We start from the raw sequence: 20,399 nt of genomic DNA on the forward strand, positions 1-20,399 counted from the left end.
TGCAATGTCCCATCTGTTTCTCCCCTTAATCACAATACTTTGTAATCTGCTAATTTAAAACTGACAGACTGGGATATGTAAATTTGCTGTTGTCCAAAATGCTCAGTTCCTTCCTGATATTAAACCGTAATCTGATTAAAAAAAGAAAAATCCTTGTACCTCTAAAATGTCATTGCATCTGTGCCGCTAATTAAGAGCAGGAAGGCAGGGGGATTTAGCGGTGTAGAGGCATGCAGATAGCGAAGGACAAACGGTGCGCTTTTGAAGACAATTAATCTTGCTATTAATTTTAACATTTAAAGATAAGCGTCACATGGAAGCTGATAAGCGTGCAGTTATATTACATTAATACCTTCAATACCATGCTGCAGCTGCTTGATCGCTTGGTCCACCTAGAAGGTAAAAAAATAAAAATAAAAAACAGGCCGCAACGCAATAAATTTTTTAACATTAACCTTATATAACATTTGAACAGAACATTAACTTTTATAAACTTTATTGAACTTTTGAAACAGAACATTAACTTTTTTGCTTACCTGTGTTTTTTTTTTTTTTTTTTTACCTTTAGAGGATAAACCTCTCCTTCCCCATGGGACAATGTGCAAAGCACAAATCGCCCAGAGATGTGGCGAAGTACATTATGCACTTTGTCCCAGGTGAAAGGAGAGGTTTGGGGCAGCTCTGTGTGAAAGGGCCCTAAGACCCCTGTGTGCCTGTCCTGTGTCACGCAATCTCTACACTAATAGTGTACCTGTGTGTGGTACTTGCGGAAACACTCCTCTATGCATAGGGCAGGCTGGTCAGGACAGTCAGGATAAAAAAAGGTGGTGTCACGCCTTATTCCACTCCTGCTACAGACGCAACATCTTTTTCTTGGGGAACGTTGAGTTGGGGTACCAGGATAGACACTCGGGAAGTGTCTGCCATGTAGCCGGCTCACTACATCAGGGACTTGGGGCACGGACCCTCCTGGATACAGGATTTCCGAAATTATCTCTTTTTGGAATTTTAGGAAGAATCCTGTTCTCCCAGCCTTACTGTAGAGAACAAAACTATTATATACAGCCAATTGAATTAAATATACAGACGCCTTCTTATACCAGCGTCTGGTGCGGCGGGAAACTAAATAGGGAGCCAACATCTGGTCATTGAAGTCCACTCCTCCCATGTGAAGGTTATAGTCGTGGACAGAGAGGGGTTTCACAATGACTCCAGTTGCCCTTTCAATTTGGACAGTCGTGTCTGCGTGAATGGTGGACAGAAGGTAAACGTCCCTCTTGTCCCTCCACTTCACCGCGAGCAGTTCTTGGTCACACAAGGCAGCCCTCTCCCCCCGTGCAAGACGGGTATTAATGAGCCGTTGGGGGAAGCCCCGGCGACTAGGTCGCGCGGTGCCACAGCATTGAATTCCGACTAGATGTAAGTGCCGAAAGAGGGCCACGCTTGAGTAAAAATTGTCCACGTATAAGTGGTACCCCTTGTGGAGTAAGGGTGACACCAAGTCCCAGACAATCTTGCCACTGCTCCCCAGGTAGTCAGGACATCCGACCGGCTCCAGTTTTGAGTCTTTTCCCTCATAGACCCTAAAACGATATGTATAGCCTGTGGCCCTTTCACAGAGCTTATACAGTTTGACCCCATACCGGGCGCGCTTGCTGGGGATGTACTGTTTGATGCCAAGGCGCCCGGTAAAATGTACTAGGGACTCGTCTATGCAGATGTACTGATTGGGGATATACGCATCTGCAAATCTGGATGACAAATGGTCTATGAGGGGCCGAATTTTGTGGAGCCGGTCATAAGCAGGGTGGCCTCTTGGATGACAGGTTTTATTGTCAGCGAAATGCATAAAGCACGTGATGACCTCAAAACGTGCCATGGACATTGCAGCAGAGAACATGGGCATGTAATGTATTGGGTCTTTAGACGGGTGCGGCGGAAGCAGGGGAGTGCCAATTAGGATTTGCCAGCACCTCTGGGAGACTAAGGGCTCTACGGGCCTGTGAACGTGGTGGCTGCGACGGGGGAGTTACTGCACGTGCCACCGTACCAGCTTGAACTGCCCTTCTGGTGCTCGCCACTTCACCAGGGAATACGGCAGTGCTGGTAGAAGGTCCAGGATGTGTTGCGCTGCTGGTGTATGCTGCACCATAAAAAAGATCAGCGCTAGCACCACTCTGCTGCAAATGAGGCTCATCATGCGGGGTATGCAGAACACTGACATGGGATCGGGTTCACCTGACCATAGCAGGGACCTCAACCTCGTCATCTTCGCTAGCGGTTAGATTGCCAATGCTGTCTACAGGTTCATATTCTGAACCACTGGATTCAGCGGGTGAGGCGTCCCCATCGCTTTCATCCATCACGGCCAGAATCCTGTAGGCCTCTTCAGCGGAATACCCCTTATTTGACATTTTGGGCTCACTAAATTTAGGGGGTATTCCTCTGAGACTACCCAGGAAAAAGAGCAAACCTGCCTAGCAAAAAGGAGTGCTTGCGAAATAAAGCTGCGATCGCTAAGAAAGATCCAAAAAGCTCAAAAGTGATCTTTATAGCAGTGCAGCGATTTTACGGTGTTTTTGCAGTAATCAGAAAAATAAATTCTGCCACTGCGGTGGGGCGGACTGAACGCAAGTGTGCGCACAAGATCAGGCCTCATCAGGCGAACACTGCGTTTTTTGTAGAGCCTAAGGTGACCCTAATGTACTAATATAGATCTGATTGCGATCAGTCTTGATTACTTACAGATACTATATAGTATTAGTGCTGATTAGCGACAGAGATGACTCTAATCAGCGACTAGTCAGTGACTGCGGTGCGGTGGGCTGGGCGCTAACTACCTAACAAGTAGCTAACTACCTGGGGGTGATGAGGGACCCTTACAGGGGGGTGATCAGGGAGTTTATATGGGGTAATCAGGGGTTAATAAGGGGTTAATAAGTGACGGGGGGGGGGGGGGTGTAGTGTATGTGTGGTGTTTGGTGCTGCCTGTGTCCTCTGGTGGTCGATCCAAGCAAAAAGGACCACCAGAGGAGCAGGTAGCAGGTATATCATACGCTATTTACAAAATAGCGCCTGGCATACCTCTTTGATTGGATCTTTTAAAAATCTACAGCCTGCCAGCCAATGATCGCTGCCGGCAGGCTGTAGATAAACTTCTGAACTGCGCGATCCTGTGAACTGCGCGCTCCTGTGAGCGCGCATTCACAGGAAATCTCGGGTCTCACGAGATGATGCCTATTGGCGTCATCGAGACCTGAAAGATCCGGCGTTAGTGTGACGGCAAGCGGTTAAAGGGATTCTCCGGGAATTAAGAAAATGAAAATACTTAAATATTACTTTATTCTAAATATATTCCAAAATACCTGTCATTAGTTATAATGGCTCGTTTTGTCTAGGGAGCGATCATTAGTACAGAGAGGAGGGACAGGATATGGTAATGGAGACTGCATACAAGTGCTGCTGCTCATTACCGCATCCTCACCTCCTCTCTGTACTTCATGTCTCCTCATAAACTCCATTCCTCCATTCTCATCGTCTGTATTCAGGGTCATAATCCCTGTCAAGCAGAGAGGAAGATGAGGCAGCTCTTTGGCTCACTGCACTCAAGTAACTTGTCCTGCTGTGTGATTAGGACAGGTTTTGTGTGTACTAATAGGACGGCGGACATTTTATTCCTCCTAATGATTGCTCCTTAGACAAAACGAGCCATTATAACCAATGAAAGGTTATTGGGAATATATTTATAATAAAGTAATATTTAAGTATTTTCAGTCATTTTATTTTCTTAATTCCCGGAGAACCCCTTTAACAAGCACAGCAGTTTCCAGTAGTTAGTGGCTGTGGTATCGCATGAAATGGGGCTGAGCTGCACCTAGGCCATGTGACTGAGGTACTGGCATAGGAAGAGGTGTGCCACCAATCAGATACTAATGACCTATCCTGAGAATAGTATTAAACACTCGGACAAACCCTTTAATTAATAGCCTACCTACTTTTTTCTTACTAGGGGTTTCATTGTGTGCAATCTATAATCCTTGTGCCACATTTACAAAGGTCATTGTTTTCCCGTGTGCAGCCGGGGGATTAGGCTCATTTATGACAAGGTGTGCTCCTCGTCAGAAATTTGGCTAATCTAAGACAGCCGTGCACCTAGTTGAAAAACTACTGGGGCTGGACCGAAGTGTACATGTTAGTAAATTCGCCTGGTCCCCCGTTCCACCCTCGTCCCGACCAACTGTCAAAAACCTCTTGACCCCAGCCTTGTGATTTAGTATTCTTGCACAACAGGTCAAAAAAAGGCACTTGCCACAATTTCTATGACTAAAATAGTCGCAATTCCCTTGTTAAATGACGCCCATTTTGTATTTGCTGTAATGCCAAGTATACGTGCAGAGGAAAAGTAAATCTGGTTAGAAAAGAGCTCTCCTTGCACCGAATTCCTCTTGAAATTCTGACTGTGCGAAGTAGGATGTCTTCAGTTCACTGTATGGTTTTTGGACGGACAAAATACAGCAGCGTGCTGCGGTATTTTCTCCAACCAAAATTACAGAACGCTTGTCGGAATGCCGGATCCGGCATTATTTTCCATTGAAATGCATTAATACCGGATCTGGCCCTAAGTGTTCTGGAAAAACGAATCCGGTTTTGCGGTCTGCGCATGTGCAGACCTTTTAAAAATGTGAAAAAGATAAATACTTAAATTGAGAACATGGGACTCCCACTCTCGTGATTGGGGATGGGGTGGGGGGTTGGTAACGGTCAGAACCCACTAATCAGACACTTCTCGCCTATCCCGTTTATAGGTGATAAGATGTCATTTTGAATCAACTTCTTATGACCTATCCTCCGGATCGGTCACTGGCCTCTTAAGGTGGATCCACACGATGCTCGTTCCTGACAATCTGCCCGTGTAAATGTTCCCCTCGTTCATTGGGTGATCCTGTCGTTTGTGCAGGCAAATTTCTTTAGTAAAAAGTCAAATCGTAAAGTATTTTAGAAACATCATTTTTAGGGCATCTGGGACATTCAAAAAAAAAAAAAAGTTGAATAAAAGTTTATTTACTCTTTAATGTTTTTTTTATTTTTTATCTTTTGTGTTCTTGTCTTCCAGGTTCGCATTGAGACGGCTACAACCTTGAAGCTGGATATCCTTTGGCTATGTGTTTGCAAATGGAAATACCTTGCTCTATTCATAAATGCCATTCTAATTAAATTCATTTTTCTCCTGCTGAGCACCGCGGTGCCACTTTGCCCTTAAAACCATGCTAAGCTTCTGGAAATAGAAATAATTGATTACCAAATAAGACTGGTGACAATGACAACGCAGCCATTGTTTACTGAATGCCGCCACAATTTCCAAACTTTGCGTGGGTCCCATTATGATGAATGGCAAGGGTCGCCCTGTGGGAAAATTATTATTATTAGCATTTTAATAATCTAAAGTGAAGGTCGCTTCCTTCCTTAAAACTTTGTAGAGTGTTAAAAGAAAATGCGACTGTTGCGGGAGATAAACATTAAAAACATCCCCTCCTTATTAGCCTGTAGATTAGTCAATGTCTTAATTCTCTGTAATTTCTTTTCATACTTTTTTCTCCAGTGCTTTTACAATAAAATATGGAGAAACTTTTGCATAGGATTTTAAGAGGGGGCTACCGTTTAGTGCCTGCTGCTCCCATGTGTCATGTGTCTCCATGGTCACAGACTACAAACAAAGTCTGAGTAGTCTGATTGATTTTGCAGTCAGGCTCTGGCCGTGTGAATCCCATATCATGGATGCCCACTGACTTGAATGGGTTGACAATCCGCAAGGTACAGCGAGGAGCAGAAGTACGAATCGTAAGCAGTACGAAGCGCTTCCGCGGGCTCTTGCGTCTGTGCTTCCGCACCACAAAAGATGGGATATGTCCTTTCTTTTGCCGTTTAGCAGATTGTGGACCCATTCAGGTCAGTGGGTCTGAACCGCAATGCGGGATTCGAACCACTGGTGCCCGTTCATTGTGGACCGCAATCTGTGGTCCACAGCACGGGCATGGATGGCCTACGGTCATGTGAATGAGCTCTTAGAGAGCATGCACTCAACCATATTTTTGGTCTGTGTCTAATCTGCATTTTTTGTGGATCGCAAGCGGACCTATTCATTTCTTTGGGGCCTCAAAAAATGCAGACCTATAGATCATGTCCTATTCTTGTCCCTTTTTTTCTCAATAGGGTCCGCCAAAAGTGCGGATGCACACGGACCACAAAACGGATGTGGTCGTGTGAACGAGCCCTTACTGTGTGCTAACATCCATTTGATAGCAAAAATTAGCGGACAGATAGGAGTAATACTGCAGGATAAGACCAAACAGACTGTGGTAGTAGTCTGTGACCATGTAAATCTACATAGGAGATGTGGTGAAAAAACTGTTGTAGATTTTGGATCAAAACCGTGTGAAAAGTTCAATTTACATTTTAGATTCAATGAAATAATCAACTGGATGCAAAGGTGTACATAGCCTTTAAGGTCAAACTACTTCTACAGCAGGCCTTTAATAACCGTGTCCTGTTTATGTTACGGGGACTGTACCATCTATATTTTATCTAATTAAAACCAAATGGTGATGCATATTCCTTTTTTCTGTTTTTTTCTGTACATGATTATGGGAGCAGCCATCTTGCTGGAGGTCCTAATAGCTGCACATAGAGATAGGCTGGAGATGTTGGTTAGCTTCTATAGGAGGATTTTCTAGACATGCTCAGTGATCCTTGCAGGGATTGATGGGGGTGTGATGAGCACTTTTTGCCAGTGTTAGACCTTGTTATGTATTTATAGATGTTAACTTTCATTGTAATCCTGCCTTTGTTGATAATGCTCTGACTTCTGAGAAATGATCTCTACAGAATTTGAAGTGTCAGTCGATTATGAGGCTCAGTGGTCAGAGTGAAAACGGCAAAATATCAGGATTATTTTTTAAATATAGTGACATACAAAAAAATATAAAAAATTAACCAAAAATGTTAAAATGTTTTAATATAAAATAAAAAAGTTAGGCTACTTTCACACTTGCGTCAGAGTGATCCGGTAAGCAGTTCCATCGCCGGCAATCTGCATGCAAACGGACAGCATTTGTAGACGGATCCAAATGCGGATCCGTCTCACAAATGCATTGCAAGAACGGATCCGTTTGTCATATGGACAAATGGATCAGTTTCTATTTTTTTTCCCACATTTTTAAAGGTCTGCGCATGCGCAGACCGGAAGGACAGATCCGGCATTGCAGTATTTTTAATGTAAATTCAATGCTGGTTCCGGCATTCCGGCAAGTGTTCCGGAATTTTGGACGGAGATAAAACCGCAGCATGCTGAAAAGTCAAAAAGACTGAACTGAAGACATCCTGATGCATCTTTAATGGATTTCTCTCCATTCAGAATGCATGGGGATAAAACTGATCAGTTCTTTTCTGGTATTGAGCCCCTAGGATGGAACTTAAAGGGCTTCTGTCAGCCCACTAAACCGTTTTTTTTTTTTTTTTTGCTTAATAATAACCCCTACACTGCGATTTATCCATACATAAGTAAAATAATAATTTTGGTTCAGTAGAATTTGCTAAAACCCTATTTTTATAATATGTAAATTACCTTGCTACCAGCAAGTAGGGCGGCTACTTGCTGGTAGCAGCCGCATCCTCCCATCGTAATGACGCCCCCTCTGCTTGTTGATTGACAGGGCCAGCGGACGGGATCTTTCTCCGCTGGCCCTGCCTGTTTTCATTCAATATCTGGCGCCTGCGCCGCGGCCGTACCTATCTTCAATCGGCGCAGGCGCACTGAGAGGCGGCCACTCACTCGGCCGCTTCATCCTCAATGCGCCTGCGCCGATGACGTCACATCTACACCCGGCGCAGGCGCATTGAGGATGAAGCGGCCGAGTGAGTGGCCGCCTCTCAGTGCGCCTGCGCCGATTGAAGATAGGTACGGCCGCGGCGCAGGCGCCAGATATTGAATGAAAACAGGCAGGGCCAGCGGAGAAAGATCCCGTCCGCTGGCCCTGTCAATCAACAAGCAGAGGGGGCGTCATTATGATGGGAGGATGCGGCTGCTACCAGCAAGTAGCCGCCCTACTTGCTGGTAGCAAGGTAATTTACATATTATAAAAATAGGGTTTTAGCAAATTCTACTGAACCAAAATTATTATTTTACTTATGTATGGATAAATCGCAGTGTAGGGGTTATTATTAAGCAAAAAAAAAAAAAAACGGTTTAGTGGGCTGACAGAAGCCCTTTAATGCCGGAAAAGAAAAACACTGGTGTGACAGTACCCTTACAGTACAGTAGGTAATTTTTTGATGACGGGCTTTCTTGGTAATGGCTGTGTATACATCTATAAAACTTCACTGGTCTTCATAAAATAAGCCATTATAGATGTTTTTCCTTAATTTTTCAATTTACCAGTTGATGATTTTGAGTTCATGACGGAGCATTTTTTGCCGGTAGGTGCAGTTAATCCCAGTATATCCTCTACTCTCCGAACTTTTTCTTGTACTTTCAAATATTATTCCCCTCGACCACTTACATGTCATTAGACTGGCCTTGTTTTCTGGAGCCAAAAGACTTGAGGGAGCTGGATTTATCAAAACTGATGTAAAGAAAAACTGGCTTAATTGCCCATCACAACCAATCAGATTCCACCTTTCATTTTTCAGAGCTCCTTCAGAAAGTGAATGGTGGAATTTGATTGGTTGTTATGGGCAACTAAGCCAGTTTTCTTTTACACCAGTTTTAATAAATTCCCCCCTTAGAAACCTGGAACCAGTGTATTATTTTCTTTAAAACTTTCTTTTTGCTGCTTTAGTAAAATGCACATTGTGAAGTTCTGGCATATTTTGGACCATATGACCTCTGGCTGCCCTGACTTTTGGGCTTTACGGCTTGAGGTCTGGTTTTGGCTCTGTCCAGGAAATGCAGCGGACTGAGCTTAGGCTTTATTATTGTAAATGGATATTGTCTTGAAGTGATAGTTTTTCGTTGTTCTTCACCTTCGTATCACAGGAGCCTTTTTAGTGAAGCGCAGGTGTCAATGTGCCATTATACTCCAATCTCCATGATCAATGTGCCATCGTTCTTTGATCCGAGTGTCAGCGGGCCATTATACTCCAACCCCCAGTGACCAGCTTCTGTTCTCCTCTCTCTTCTGTCTCACTGAACGAGGCAGATAAGCAGTCAGATGTCCTTTGTGTATAGCCACTTCTGCATTTTTTTTAAAAATTAACTGAATAAAGGACTTTTTGATCTGTTTTCTATCATTGATTTGAACAAAGTCTGCGTCACTCATTCTTGTGTCTAAAGGAGATGGGATTCATGAGCACGAGAGACGTTCATTTTAACTTTGTAACTTTCAATTGATGATATTGTTAATTCATGGACAGTACAGGACTTTATGATGATAAAAGTAGTTACTAAAAAGGACTGTGAGCACTTACTGACCGATTGACAGCTACAGTTCAGAAAAGATTAGGTTTTTCCGTACTGCAAGTATTGCCCATTGCTTTTGTCAGAAGTTACCGTACTTCATATCACACATTTGGGGAAACGCTAAACCTGCCACGCTACTTTCTCCTCCGCTTCTGTCCTGCAGGATTGGAAGCGTGGCGTGCTCTCTACATCCACTTCACTGCTATTGGCCCGTTAATGGCCTCAGCGGTGGCAGCAGTGACATGCTGTGCCTGCACCGGTCACTGCTGAGTAAGGACATTGGCACGTCACACTTCCCGTCTAGTGTGGACTGAAAGCGAATGGAGCTCGGTGCGGGAACCAAAGCGCCAATGACAGCTAATTTTTTATTTTATTTTTTACGCCCTACCTGTAAATATGGAAAGGGGTTCCTGGTTTTGGAGAACCACTTTAAAGTTCCCATATACATTAGGTTTGGCTGATCCCACCAATTTAAATAAATTTGGCCGACCATCCAGTGTGATTGGGGGCCTACAGACTTTCCCCTGACGACAGCGGATGCCACCATGCGCTATCCTTTTCCTCTGGAGGTGGTAAGTTATTGCTAGGGGTGTCCGGCAGCATCTGGACCTCCTCTCTCCATTTAGGTGACTGAATAGCTGTTATAAGTGCCCCCTCTACTTATTGATATAGACATGCATGGTCAGGCGGATCCCGTCACATATAGTTAGGATTATGCAGCCATTATATTTATCATTGGAAAAGGTGTCTCCATCCCTGTGGATGCATAAACCAAGTAATCTTTTCATCCCAATTAATCCATAATTAAAAGGTTTCATTTTATTTTGTTTCATTTTTATTTTATTTTTTATTTTGCCTAAAATAACTTTTGACGTACTTTCTCCTTTTCAGTACTTGGAGTCCATCTTCAGTCTGCTTTTCCAGCTTCTTCAGCAAGTTACAGAATGCGACTCAAAGATGCAGATCCTCCATGTACTGTCCTGTGTTATTGAAAGGGTTAATATGCAGGTAACCATCTGTAATCGAGCAGTTAACATATCATCCTTGGTTCAGGTTGCTGCCCTGCTGCTGCGGGGGGTGTCTCAGACCACCCCAGACTAGACACAAGCTGATCTGACCTCAGGAAGCACAGCGCTGCTCTGATAGCGCTAAGCAGGGTTGTGTCACCATCAGCAATCATTTTTAGGACAGGAGGAATGGGGCTGTCCAGCGAGAAGACTTAGACGAGAGAGAAAACGCCACAAAGTTTATTAATGCGTTAGTATTGGTCTGTTTCCCACCCACTACCTCCCCTTCCACCTTATAAACTCTCCTGTACTGATATATATGATGGGCAGTTCCATTAAAGGGCTTTTCCAGGATTTAACAATTGATGACCTATCCCTAGGACCGTTCATCAGTATCAGATCGGCTAGGGTCGGACAACCTACACCCCGCCCATCTGCTATTTGGAAGTAGCCCCGGTGCTCCATTGTGTAGTGGACGGAGCCGGTTACTGAAGTGCTGCTGCCATTGAATGAAATGGAAGCTGATCTGCAGTAACCATAGAATGGAGAATACACAATGTACCAAGCTGCGTACACTGTTTACTGTAACTCCCGAACATGGGGCTGCTGCTGATCGGGGAGATGCTGTGTGCCAGACCCCCATGATCTCATATTGGTGACCTATCCTACGGATAAGTCATCCATCTGTCACTTAAGGCTACTTTCGCACTCGCGTTTTGGCTTTTCCGTTTGTGAGATCCGTTCAGGGCTCTCACAAGCGGTCTAAAACGGATCAGTTTTGCCCTAATGCATTCTGAATGGAAAAGGATCCGCTCAGAATGCATCAGTTTACCTCCGATCAGTCACCATTCCACTCTGGAGGCGGACACCAAAACGCTGCCTGCTTGACGAAACTGACACAATAGAAAACGGATCCGTCTCCCATTGACTTTTAATGGAGTTCATGACAGATCCGTCTTGGCTATGTTACAGATAATACAAACGGATCCGTTCATGACGTATGCATGTGGTTGTATTATTGTAACGGATCCGTTTTTGCAGATCCATGACGGATCCGCCCAAAACGCGAGTGTGAAAGTTGCCTTAGACAGGTGTGAATGGAACCTGCCACCAACTTCAGTTTATATATTGTTCACCTTGTGAGTATGTAGAAATGCATCATGAAAGACCATTGTGTGATGGCTTCATTATACCTGAAATGTAGATAGTACAAGCAACTTCTGCCATGAGGATTTCCTGCGTTTTCTTTTTAAAGGCATGATTTCATCTTCCTACATGCATGGAGCGCATTACATTTATGTATCAGTGCAGTTTGTGTTATGAGGCTTCCTTTCTCACCTTGACAGTGACGTGTTGTGATGTGTTTGCTATCCCCAGATTCGGCCTTTTGTTGGCTGTCTTGTACAGTATTTACCTCTACTGTGGAAGCAAAGCGAAGAACACAATATGTTGCGATGCGCCATTCTGACTACGTTAATTCACCTGGTTAAGGTAAATGTCAACTGATTTCATGTTTTATGTAACTTTGGGCCTCTATTCACATTGGCATCATGGCCTCTTTGTTTAGAGATGCCATGATGGATTTATTTTAGTGAATCCTTACCAATGTCATTGGCTTATGTTGGGATTGTTAGGGGGAAATTCATTATCCCCCCTGTTTTTAGGGTGGAAGAGTTGAGAATCCATAGGATTTGTGACTTTTCAATGCCATTGCGACTTTTTTGGCCGCAGTTGGCAGTTTCTGCCTCCCTCGTCAGTTGTACGAAAAAAAAGGAAGTGGCAAAGGCGAATTGTGGGGATTATCTGCCCCGGCTCATTCATTATTATTTACGCCCGAAACTGGTGTAAATAATGACTGAGCTCGAGCTGCCGTAGATTTCAATCTGGCACATGAACTGCTAGAGGAGCCATGTGGTTTATGATGAGGCTTGCGTGAAAGAGAGCAGGCTGACTGGGTGGAGTCCAGGTAAAAAGCTGTCTACCCTGCTTATTTCCCTAACAGACTGTGGGAAGGATTTATCAAGCTGGTGTAAAATAGAGCTGGCTTAGTTGCCCATAGCAACCAATCAGATTCCACATTTCATTTTCTGTGGAGCTGTGAACAATGAAAAGAGGAATCTGATTGGTTGGTATGGGCAACTAAGCCAGTTCTCCTTTACACCAGTGTGATAAATCTCCCCCTCTGTGTCTTGACAATCTTGCATGTAATAAAAACACGAATGAAGCTGATGGTAACATATTTTTTTTTACATTTCCGAGCCCCTAGGTCCTTTTGTATAGTGAGCTATCCCAATATCCTGTGGCAGAGAGTTCCATAGCCTTACTGCTCTTACTGTAAAGACTCCCCATGTATGATTGTTTCAAAAACGTGAATTCAAAAGATTTGATAATGAATAAGCTTACGCAGGCTAAGTGAATAAATATATTTACTAAGTGTGATTAAATATAAGATAACACAGACAAATCACATACTGAATAATAAAAAGTAAATACATCCCTAGCCTAAATATGCTATTTTATAGGGTGGGACTACATCGGTCATGCTATAACACATGTCTGTCTACCACGTTATAACACATGACCGTCAACACCCTGGGGTACAAGAGATGGGGCAAATCAGTACTTATATCCTACCTTGGATGAAGTTCCTGGTGGAGTCCCCAAATGTATGTGTGCAAACCAGAGTTATTCCCTTCAGCCCCTCCTCCAGTGTGAATCTTGCATGTCTCTGAAATCACTCAGGAATGTGGTCTTATCAGCACAATGGGGGATGGGTACTTCTCTAACCCACTACATTACAAGGGAAACTTTATTATGCAGACTATTAAAAATAATGTAAAAGAGACAGAACAAATCAGTACTTAAAATACCCTTACAATATAATGATATAGCAACCCTTTGTCATCTAGGCTGCACAGATTAGAATCCTTGTCTCTAATTACTTTGGTCGCCTTTCCCTCCAGTGGTCTGTGTAGAGGCAAAGCTATGTTCTGGCCATGAGAATCTATGCCTCTTGTTATGCATCCTGTGATTCTACAAATGCGTCCAACTAAAACTTTTCTCTTGGCTTGACATGTCCCAAATTGCATGGCACAAGGTGGAGAGAAAAAAATGTAATTGTCCAACCGTTGTCCTCTATTGGCCATCCATAGGCAGCCATGTTAAAAAAAAAAAAAAAACATTTAGGGGCTCATTTATTAACTGACATACACCACTTTTGTGGCATATACCAGACGCAGATTTAGTTGCACGCCATTTTGCAACTTTTCCCCGTCACGCCACTTTTCCGACAGGTCGAGAAAAAGGGGCTTGGCGTAGGTGAAGAAGGGAAGAGCTGGCAGGCCCATCGCATTCATCATTTTCTACGCCAGTTTTTGGCTTAAATCTATGCCAGCAAGGGAGCTGGTGTAGATTTATGTTTTTCGCATGGCCTGCTGAAGTTATGTGGCGTTCTGCACCTCCATATAACTTTGGCGCTTCCTCCAGCAGTACAGAGACAATTAAGACCAATGTATAAATCGCCGGTTATAATAAATTAGCCCTTTAGTGTATAAATCTATTGGGTGGCTGTGACAGATGCCCATCCGTCACCCAATTGGTGTGTATATATATATATAAATTTTTTATTTTATATTTATACCCCAGATGGTCCTAAACTATGCCCTGTAGAAAAAAAACAACTGTATGCAGTCACACCACCTCTGGTCCCCGCAACCAAAAGTTCGTCTTGCTTTTGGCTCCAGCTGGTGGTTTAATATTTACTTCATAATTCTAAAATTTTCTTTCTCATCCTGAACGTGTAACCTCAATTTATCTACATTGAACTTCGCTTGCCAGTTGAATGGATAGTTGGGATGAGCAAATGTAAAGTTCATGTAATAGAAATGTTCAGTAATGGAGAAAAAACATTCTGAGGAGGACTCTGCTGTTCTGGGTATATGTAGTGTGGTGAAACCAGAGTATAAAGGTTGTCCAGTGTCACAGTATATCGGTTGTATATTAGCCACTCTGATATTTATTTTTATTTGATTTTGAAAATAGGGCTTAGGTGGAGACAGCCGGAATTTATATCCATTCCTGCTTCCTGTAATTCAGCTGAGCACGGACGTTTCACAGCCACCGCACATATACCTCCTGGAAGATGGCCTGGAACTGTGGTAAAGTAGATTACCTTGAGATTTTATTTTTCTGCTGTGGTGGTGTTATCTTTTTTTTCTCTTCTTTTTCTTTATTATTATTTTTTTTAACGTATTTTTTCAGATTTTACACTTTGTGCCCCGTAAGGTTACACAAGACCTTTGAGTGGGCATTTAAAATTACTTTTTTTTTTTTATGATAATTTCTCCTGTAACAAGGACTGACACATTATCCCCAGCTACAGGGAGAATACAGGCAGAAGAGACTTTACAATGCTGTGAAGCCTCTCTCAGAGCTGATCTGGGTGACCCAGCATCTTGAGGAGACAAGCAGCCTCCAGAGATCTAAATAGCTAGGACTGCAGCAGGGAGGGCTTTGCTACTTCCAGAACTGTATCTACAGCCCTTGCAGAGATGAGCATGGACTGCTGTGGACATAAATATATTCAACTGGCGGTCGGGAAGAGGTTAAGGAGGACCTCTCACCTCTCGTCATATGCCTTGTTTCATTAACTACTTGCATTCCCCTTGTAATAATTCTATTCTTATGACTCCTTGTTTTGCCTTTCCTCTGTTATTTTTGGTGGAAGTTTATGAATGAATTGACAGCAGTCTGCAATAAGATCCAACTGGGTGTTACCAGTTGGGGAGTGTGTCCCTGCACAGTCTGACACTATCCAATCAGTGCTGCCAGTGCTGGACTCTGCAGGAGCCCACTCCCAACTAAGGTTTTTATTTCCTAAAAAAGTAGTGAAACATGGTAAAAACTATGTAAATTTGGTATCGCCGTAATTACTGACCCCCCCAGAATAATATTGTCTCATTTTTAGAGCACAGAGAACTCTGTAAAAACAACATCCCAAAAACAATGATGAAATTGGCTTTTTTTTTTTAAGCTTCTCCCCTCATAAGGCCTTGTCCACGGAAAATGAAAAAAGTTATGGCTCTTGGAAGGCAGGGAGGAAATATTATTATTTTTTTCTTTCCTTATTTTAAGTGTTGATGTTGTAAATTAACACAATCAAGATAAAGGTTTGATCAAACCGGTGCTAATATAGTGGGCTAAACCCTAAATCCAATAACTATTCACAATAGTGGGTAGCTTATTAATACTTAACGTTTAATTATGTCAAAAGTTAAAATGATAGGCCCTTAGTATGTAGATTAAAAAATCTAGACTGAGTGCAATTGGAATATTGCATACAACTCTCCCATTGGCATATGCCAATCCAGGGAAAGGAGGGGGGACCAAAAAAGGAGGAAGGGATAGATATAATGATAGGTTGAGAAGAAAGGATGCGTAGTGAGAGGGACACACTGCTAGGTCAATGGCCCTAGGGGTCCCTTATCCTATGCTCCTCAACACACTGTATAATCTATCACTAACCCTAGATAGCCCTACCTAGACATGGACTGCCCAGCTTTGTCCGAGAGATAGAGTGTGGTCCCTATATCTAAGGGAAGGCAATCTAAACCAGAAAAAGGAGGGCAATATACATAGACTGACAAACAAAAAATGAGACAACCTATATTGGATACGATGAATAAACTATAGGTATGGTACTCTGGGGTCGTTAGTGGATCCCAAAAAGGTAAAAAGGATGTCCCGACGCGTTTCCTTGAAGGTAAGCAATTCTTCAGGGGACTATAACCTTTAGATGTATCGGTTACTAATTTGACTGAATTATAGATATCACAAATACAGTCCAATATATCAAGTTCTGCAAGATGTAGCCCTCAGATATCAAGAACGCAGCCACACTAGTGATATACAGAAATCTTGTCTCTACACCAAAGTAGGCTCAAAAAACCCCCTGCGACCACCTATTTCAGGGTCACAGACTCAAAGATTATCAGGTGAATGGGTCTCGAGTCACTCTGGTTCAAATCACTCAAACTAACCAGTGACCACCTGTTTCAGGGTCACTAGTTTAATTCATCAATCATCAAAAAATAAAGTGACCAACTGTTTAAGGGTCATTTATAAAACACGGTGTGTCAGATGAACCACCAGTATAGTTAAGGTCCAAGTAAGTGTTGATGTTGCCCATTGAAATATTTTGTCAGGAGAGAGCAGGATCTTTTAAATTTTCTGATCAGTGCTAGCGATGTTTGTGGTTTGTCATGCCTAATGAGTGTCTGACCTTAGGCTGCTGCCACATGTGTAGGTTTTTTTTATACAGTTTTTGAACCTAAAATCAGGAGTGGATCATAAAAGGCATTAGAATATTATGTTGCCTGTTCCTGCTTTTGGCTTCAAAAACCGCATTAGAAACCCGGAACGTGTGGCAGCACCCTTTGTTTACATGCAAGGAATGGAATGCATTTAAAAAAATAACGTTAAAGGGAACCTGTCACCGGGATTTTGTGTATAGAGCTGAGGACATGGGTTGCTAGATGGCCGCTAGCACATTCACAATACCCAGTCCTCATAGCTCTGTGTGCTTTTATTGTGTCAAAAAACCGATTTGATACATATGCAAATTAACCTTAATCTCACATACAGGACTCATCTCAGGTTAATTTGCATATGTATCAAATCGTTTTTTTGACACAATAAAAGCACAGAGAGCTATGGGGACTGGGTATTGCGGATGTGCTAGCGGCCATCTAGCAACCCATGTCCTCGCCTCTATACACAAAACCCCGGTGACAGGTTCCCTTCAAGTCCCTTTTCCGCTCTTGCTTCACCATTTCGATTGTGTTCATGCATATGCAAAATGGAAGATACACTAGGAAAGAGCTGCCCTTGTATCTGACAATCTAAAGAAATGTGATATATCTGGTCTCATGACTTATCCTTAACCACACAACGTGGGTGGAATACATACAAACACCTAGATATAATTTATATAAGAATATTTACATTCATTTTAATGGTTTGATATATATATATACACACACACAGTTCATTTACTGTATATATTGTGTGTATGTGTATGTGTGTGTGTGTGTGTGTATATATATATATATATATATATACACACACACACACACACACACACATGCTGTGACACATTGAGGGGAATGGTCTGGGAAAACAGGTATTTTCCTCCCAGCATGTGCTGCTGGGCTGATTTGCAGCCAGGTGGGGTCAAATGCCGGACTGGATTTTAATTGCCAGTCAGGATTTTTGGCAGCACCTGGCTGTCCTTAAATAGGCAGCTGGGCTTAGCAGCAGGATCTCTGTTTTGGGATCTGAGGCTTGGTGCCAGGTTGGAGGGCTGAGACCCATGGGCTGAGGAAACAGGCCCCCTAAAGCCTGCCGTGGACTGCTGGAGGCAGAACTGACTTCAAGGTGACTTGTCTTATATGAACTTTCCAATTTGTGTGAAGTAACACCAAGATGTACTTTACATTGTGTGTGAAGTAAACACCAAGACTGCAAAGTAACGCATTGTTTTGTGCATTTGCCTCAAGTGTGAATAAACACAGAAATTTTGCTTTAAGAACTTGTATTTTGCCTCTGTACTGCGTCCGCTTACCCTATCTACCAGAGCGAAACCCCACAATTGGTGGAGGATGCGGGCAAGCGCAGTGAGGCAGGCGTGATCGCCGAAGTATTGTTGTTTTTCATTTTTGATCCGGGCACAGTTGTATGTCTTGCATTAAACCCGCTAAATTTCAACCCGTGACCCTCTACAAAATGGAGGCCATAATGAAGGCTCTTGTGGAGGCTAACCAGCAGCAGCGAGAAACCAACCTGCAACAACTGGAGGCTAACAGGCAGCAGCAAGAAACAAACCAGCTGCTGTTACAACACGTGATGGCTATACAGACGGCAGGAACATACCAAAGTGTCCATGATGTCCGGAAAGCGGTACATGCGGCGATCCCCAAGATGACACCCTTAGATGACGTCGAAACCTAACTGGTGATGTATGAGAAGGTGACCACAAGGGAGAAACTACCCCAAGACCAGTGGGCTGAGGTCGTCGCTCCGTTCCTGGCATCCGACTTGCCGGACGATCAAGCGGCCGACTACCAGAAAGTAAAGGGTGAGATTCTGGAAAGACTGGGGGTGAATGTGTTGGTTCGGGCCCAGCGGGTACATCAGTGGTGGTTTAACCCGGCTTAGCCCGCAGGACGTGAATAAACACTGAAGTTTTGCGTTAAGAACTTGTCTTTTGCTTCTGTACTGCGTCCACTTACCCTATCTGCCAGAGCGAAACCCCACAATGCATACATGCATTCATACTCAGTATGTGTGTATATTCCCTTAAGAATGCGTATTTCACTTTGATTAAGCAGACCTATCATAGCTACTGACTTGTCATTTTCCATTTGTGAGTTATATGCCCATTTTACGTGATTGGTTTTCCTCTACATCGATATTGGTTGATGAAAGTGCTTTCAGTGTTAATATTCTTCTGTAAAGACTAGCTTTCAGTGTATGGGAATTACCAAGTTACTTCATTCTGTTAGTTGGTAGAGATCCCACAGTTCTACCTATAACGGTAACTGCTCGTCCACCTTAGAGTGGTGACAATATGTGCTGTTTGCCACTGTGATTAAAGACTTTCTTAGGGTGAATTATTAACCCATTCTTGCCCATGCCTTTAAAGGCCTTAAAGGGGTTTCCCAAGTGATAGGTCATTAGTATCTGGACACTGGGGGTCTGACACCCTGGACCCCTGACGAACAGCTGTTTGAGATGGCACCAAAGTTCGCAGTAGCGCTGTGGTCTTCTCTCTTCTTACCAAGCACATGACCGTACATTGTATATTGGCTGTGCTTGGTATCGCATCTAAGCCCCATTGACTTCTATGGAGCTGAGCTGCTCCTAGGCAACTTGACCGATGAAATGGACATTACATGGTCTACTGCGAGTACCGTTTCATTCTCAAACAGCTGATTGGCGACAGTCTCGGGTGTCGGAACTCCACCGATCAGTAAAAAAAAAAACAACTGTTGGATAACCGCTTTTCCCAGGATTATTATGGTCTTTAACAGATATGCTCATTTAGTTTCCCTATTTCAGGTACATATTCCCCAGACTTTTCTCAATTTGGACTCTTCTGACCCGTTTTCACTGTGTACACAAAACTCTCTGGTGTATTTGTATGTATGTATGTTTTACTTCCCACCAAACCCATGATGCACTTCTCCTTTCTCTGCCACTGCTCCAGCACCGCCCCTAACAACGCCCAGCTAGTTTATAGCTCCTCCCACCCAGCTAATTACATAGACACTGCCCCTGTTGCTGCCTTGACATGTCAATGGACATAACCTCTCAGGAAATCAAAAAGAGCTGCCTGGACATAGTCATGTGACCACAGCCCAGAACAGAAGATAGGAGCAATAAAGGGGTAAGAAATACATTATAAAGTTACAGCCACCGTCATAAAGGGTTACCGTATTTTAAAGAATATTGATCCACACTCGAAGACCCCTTTAATTACTAGCAAAAAATTTTTGTTTTTTCCACTCTGCAGTTTCGCAGCCATAAGTTTATTTTTCATTGATATGGCTGTCTTACGTATTGTTTTATGTAGGAGAAATACAATTATTTTATGACTTTTTTGGGAATACATATAAATTACAATGTGATTTATATAAATTTTGCCACTGATTATATAGGAAAAAGCATCATGAACAACATGAAGCACCATGGTCTTTTCAACCAGCTGATCGTCAGGGGTGCCGGATGTCGGACCCCCATAGATCCAATACTGATACCCTATTCTGAGGACGGGGCATCAGTATTAAACATCCAGACAACCCCTGTAACAGCAGGGACTAAAGCTTCCCCCAATCCCTGGCTGTGAAGCAGGATCCTGCACTAAGAACCTGGCCTGTTGG

General features: G+C 43.2%; 1 protein-coding gene across 1 annotated transcript in view; it reads left to right on the forward strand.

The window, feature by feature from the left end:
• The window catches only part of IPO11 (importin 11), a 565,426-nt gene that overhangs the window by 207,775 nt on the left and 337,252 nt on the right, over positions 1-20,399 (forward strand). The window contains exons 17-21 of the mRNA XM_040421326.1: positions 5,114-5,147; positions 8,432-8,472; positions 10,346-10,462; positions 11,839-11,952; positions 14,503-14,618. Of these exons, the coding sequence (XP_040277260.1) occupies positions 5,114-5,147; positions 8,432-8,472; positions 10,346-10,462; positions 11,839-11,952; positions 14,503-14,618 (422 nt within the window). The remainder of the gene's footprint in view (positions 1-5,113; positions 5,148-8,431; positions 8,473-10,345; positions 10,463-11,838; positions 11,953-14,502; positions 14,619-20,399) is intronic.

This window comes from Bufo bufo, chromosome 2, assembly GCF_905171765.1.
Source record: "Bufo bufo chromosome 2, aBufBuf1.1, whole genome shotgun sequence".
Classification (NCBI taxonomy): Eukaryota; Metazoa; Chordata; class Amphibia; order Anura; family Bufonidae; genus Bufo; species Bufo bufo.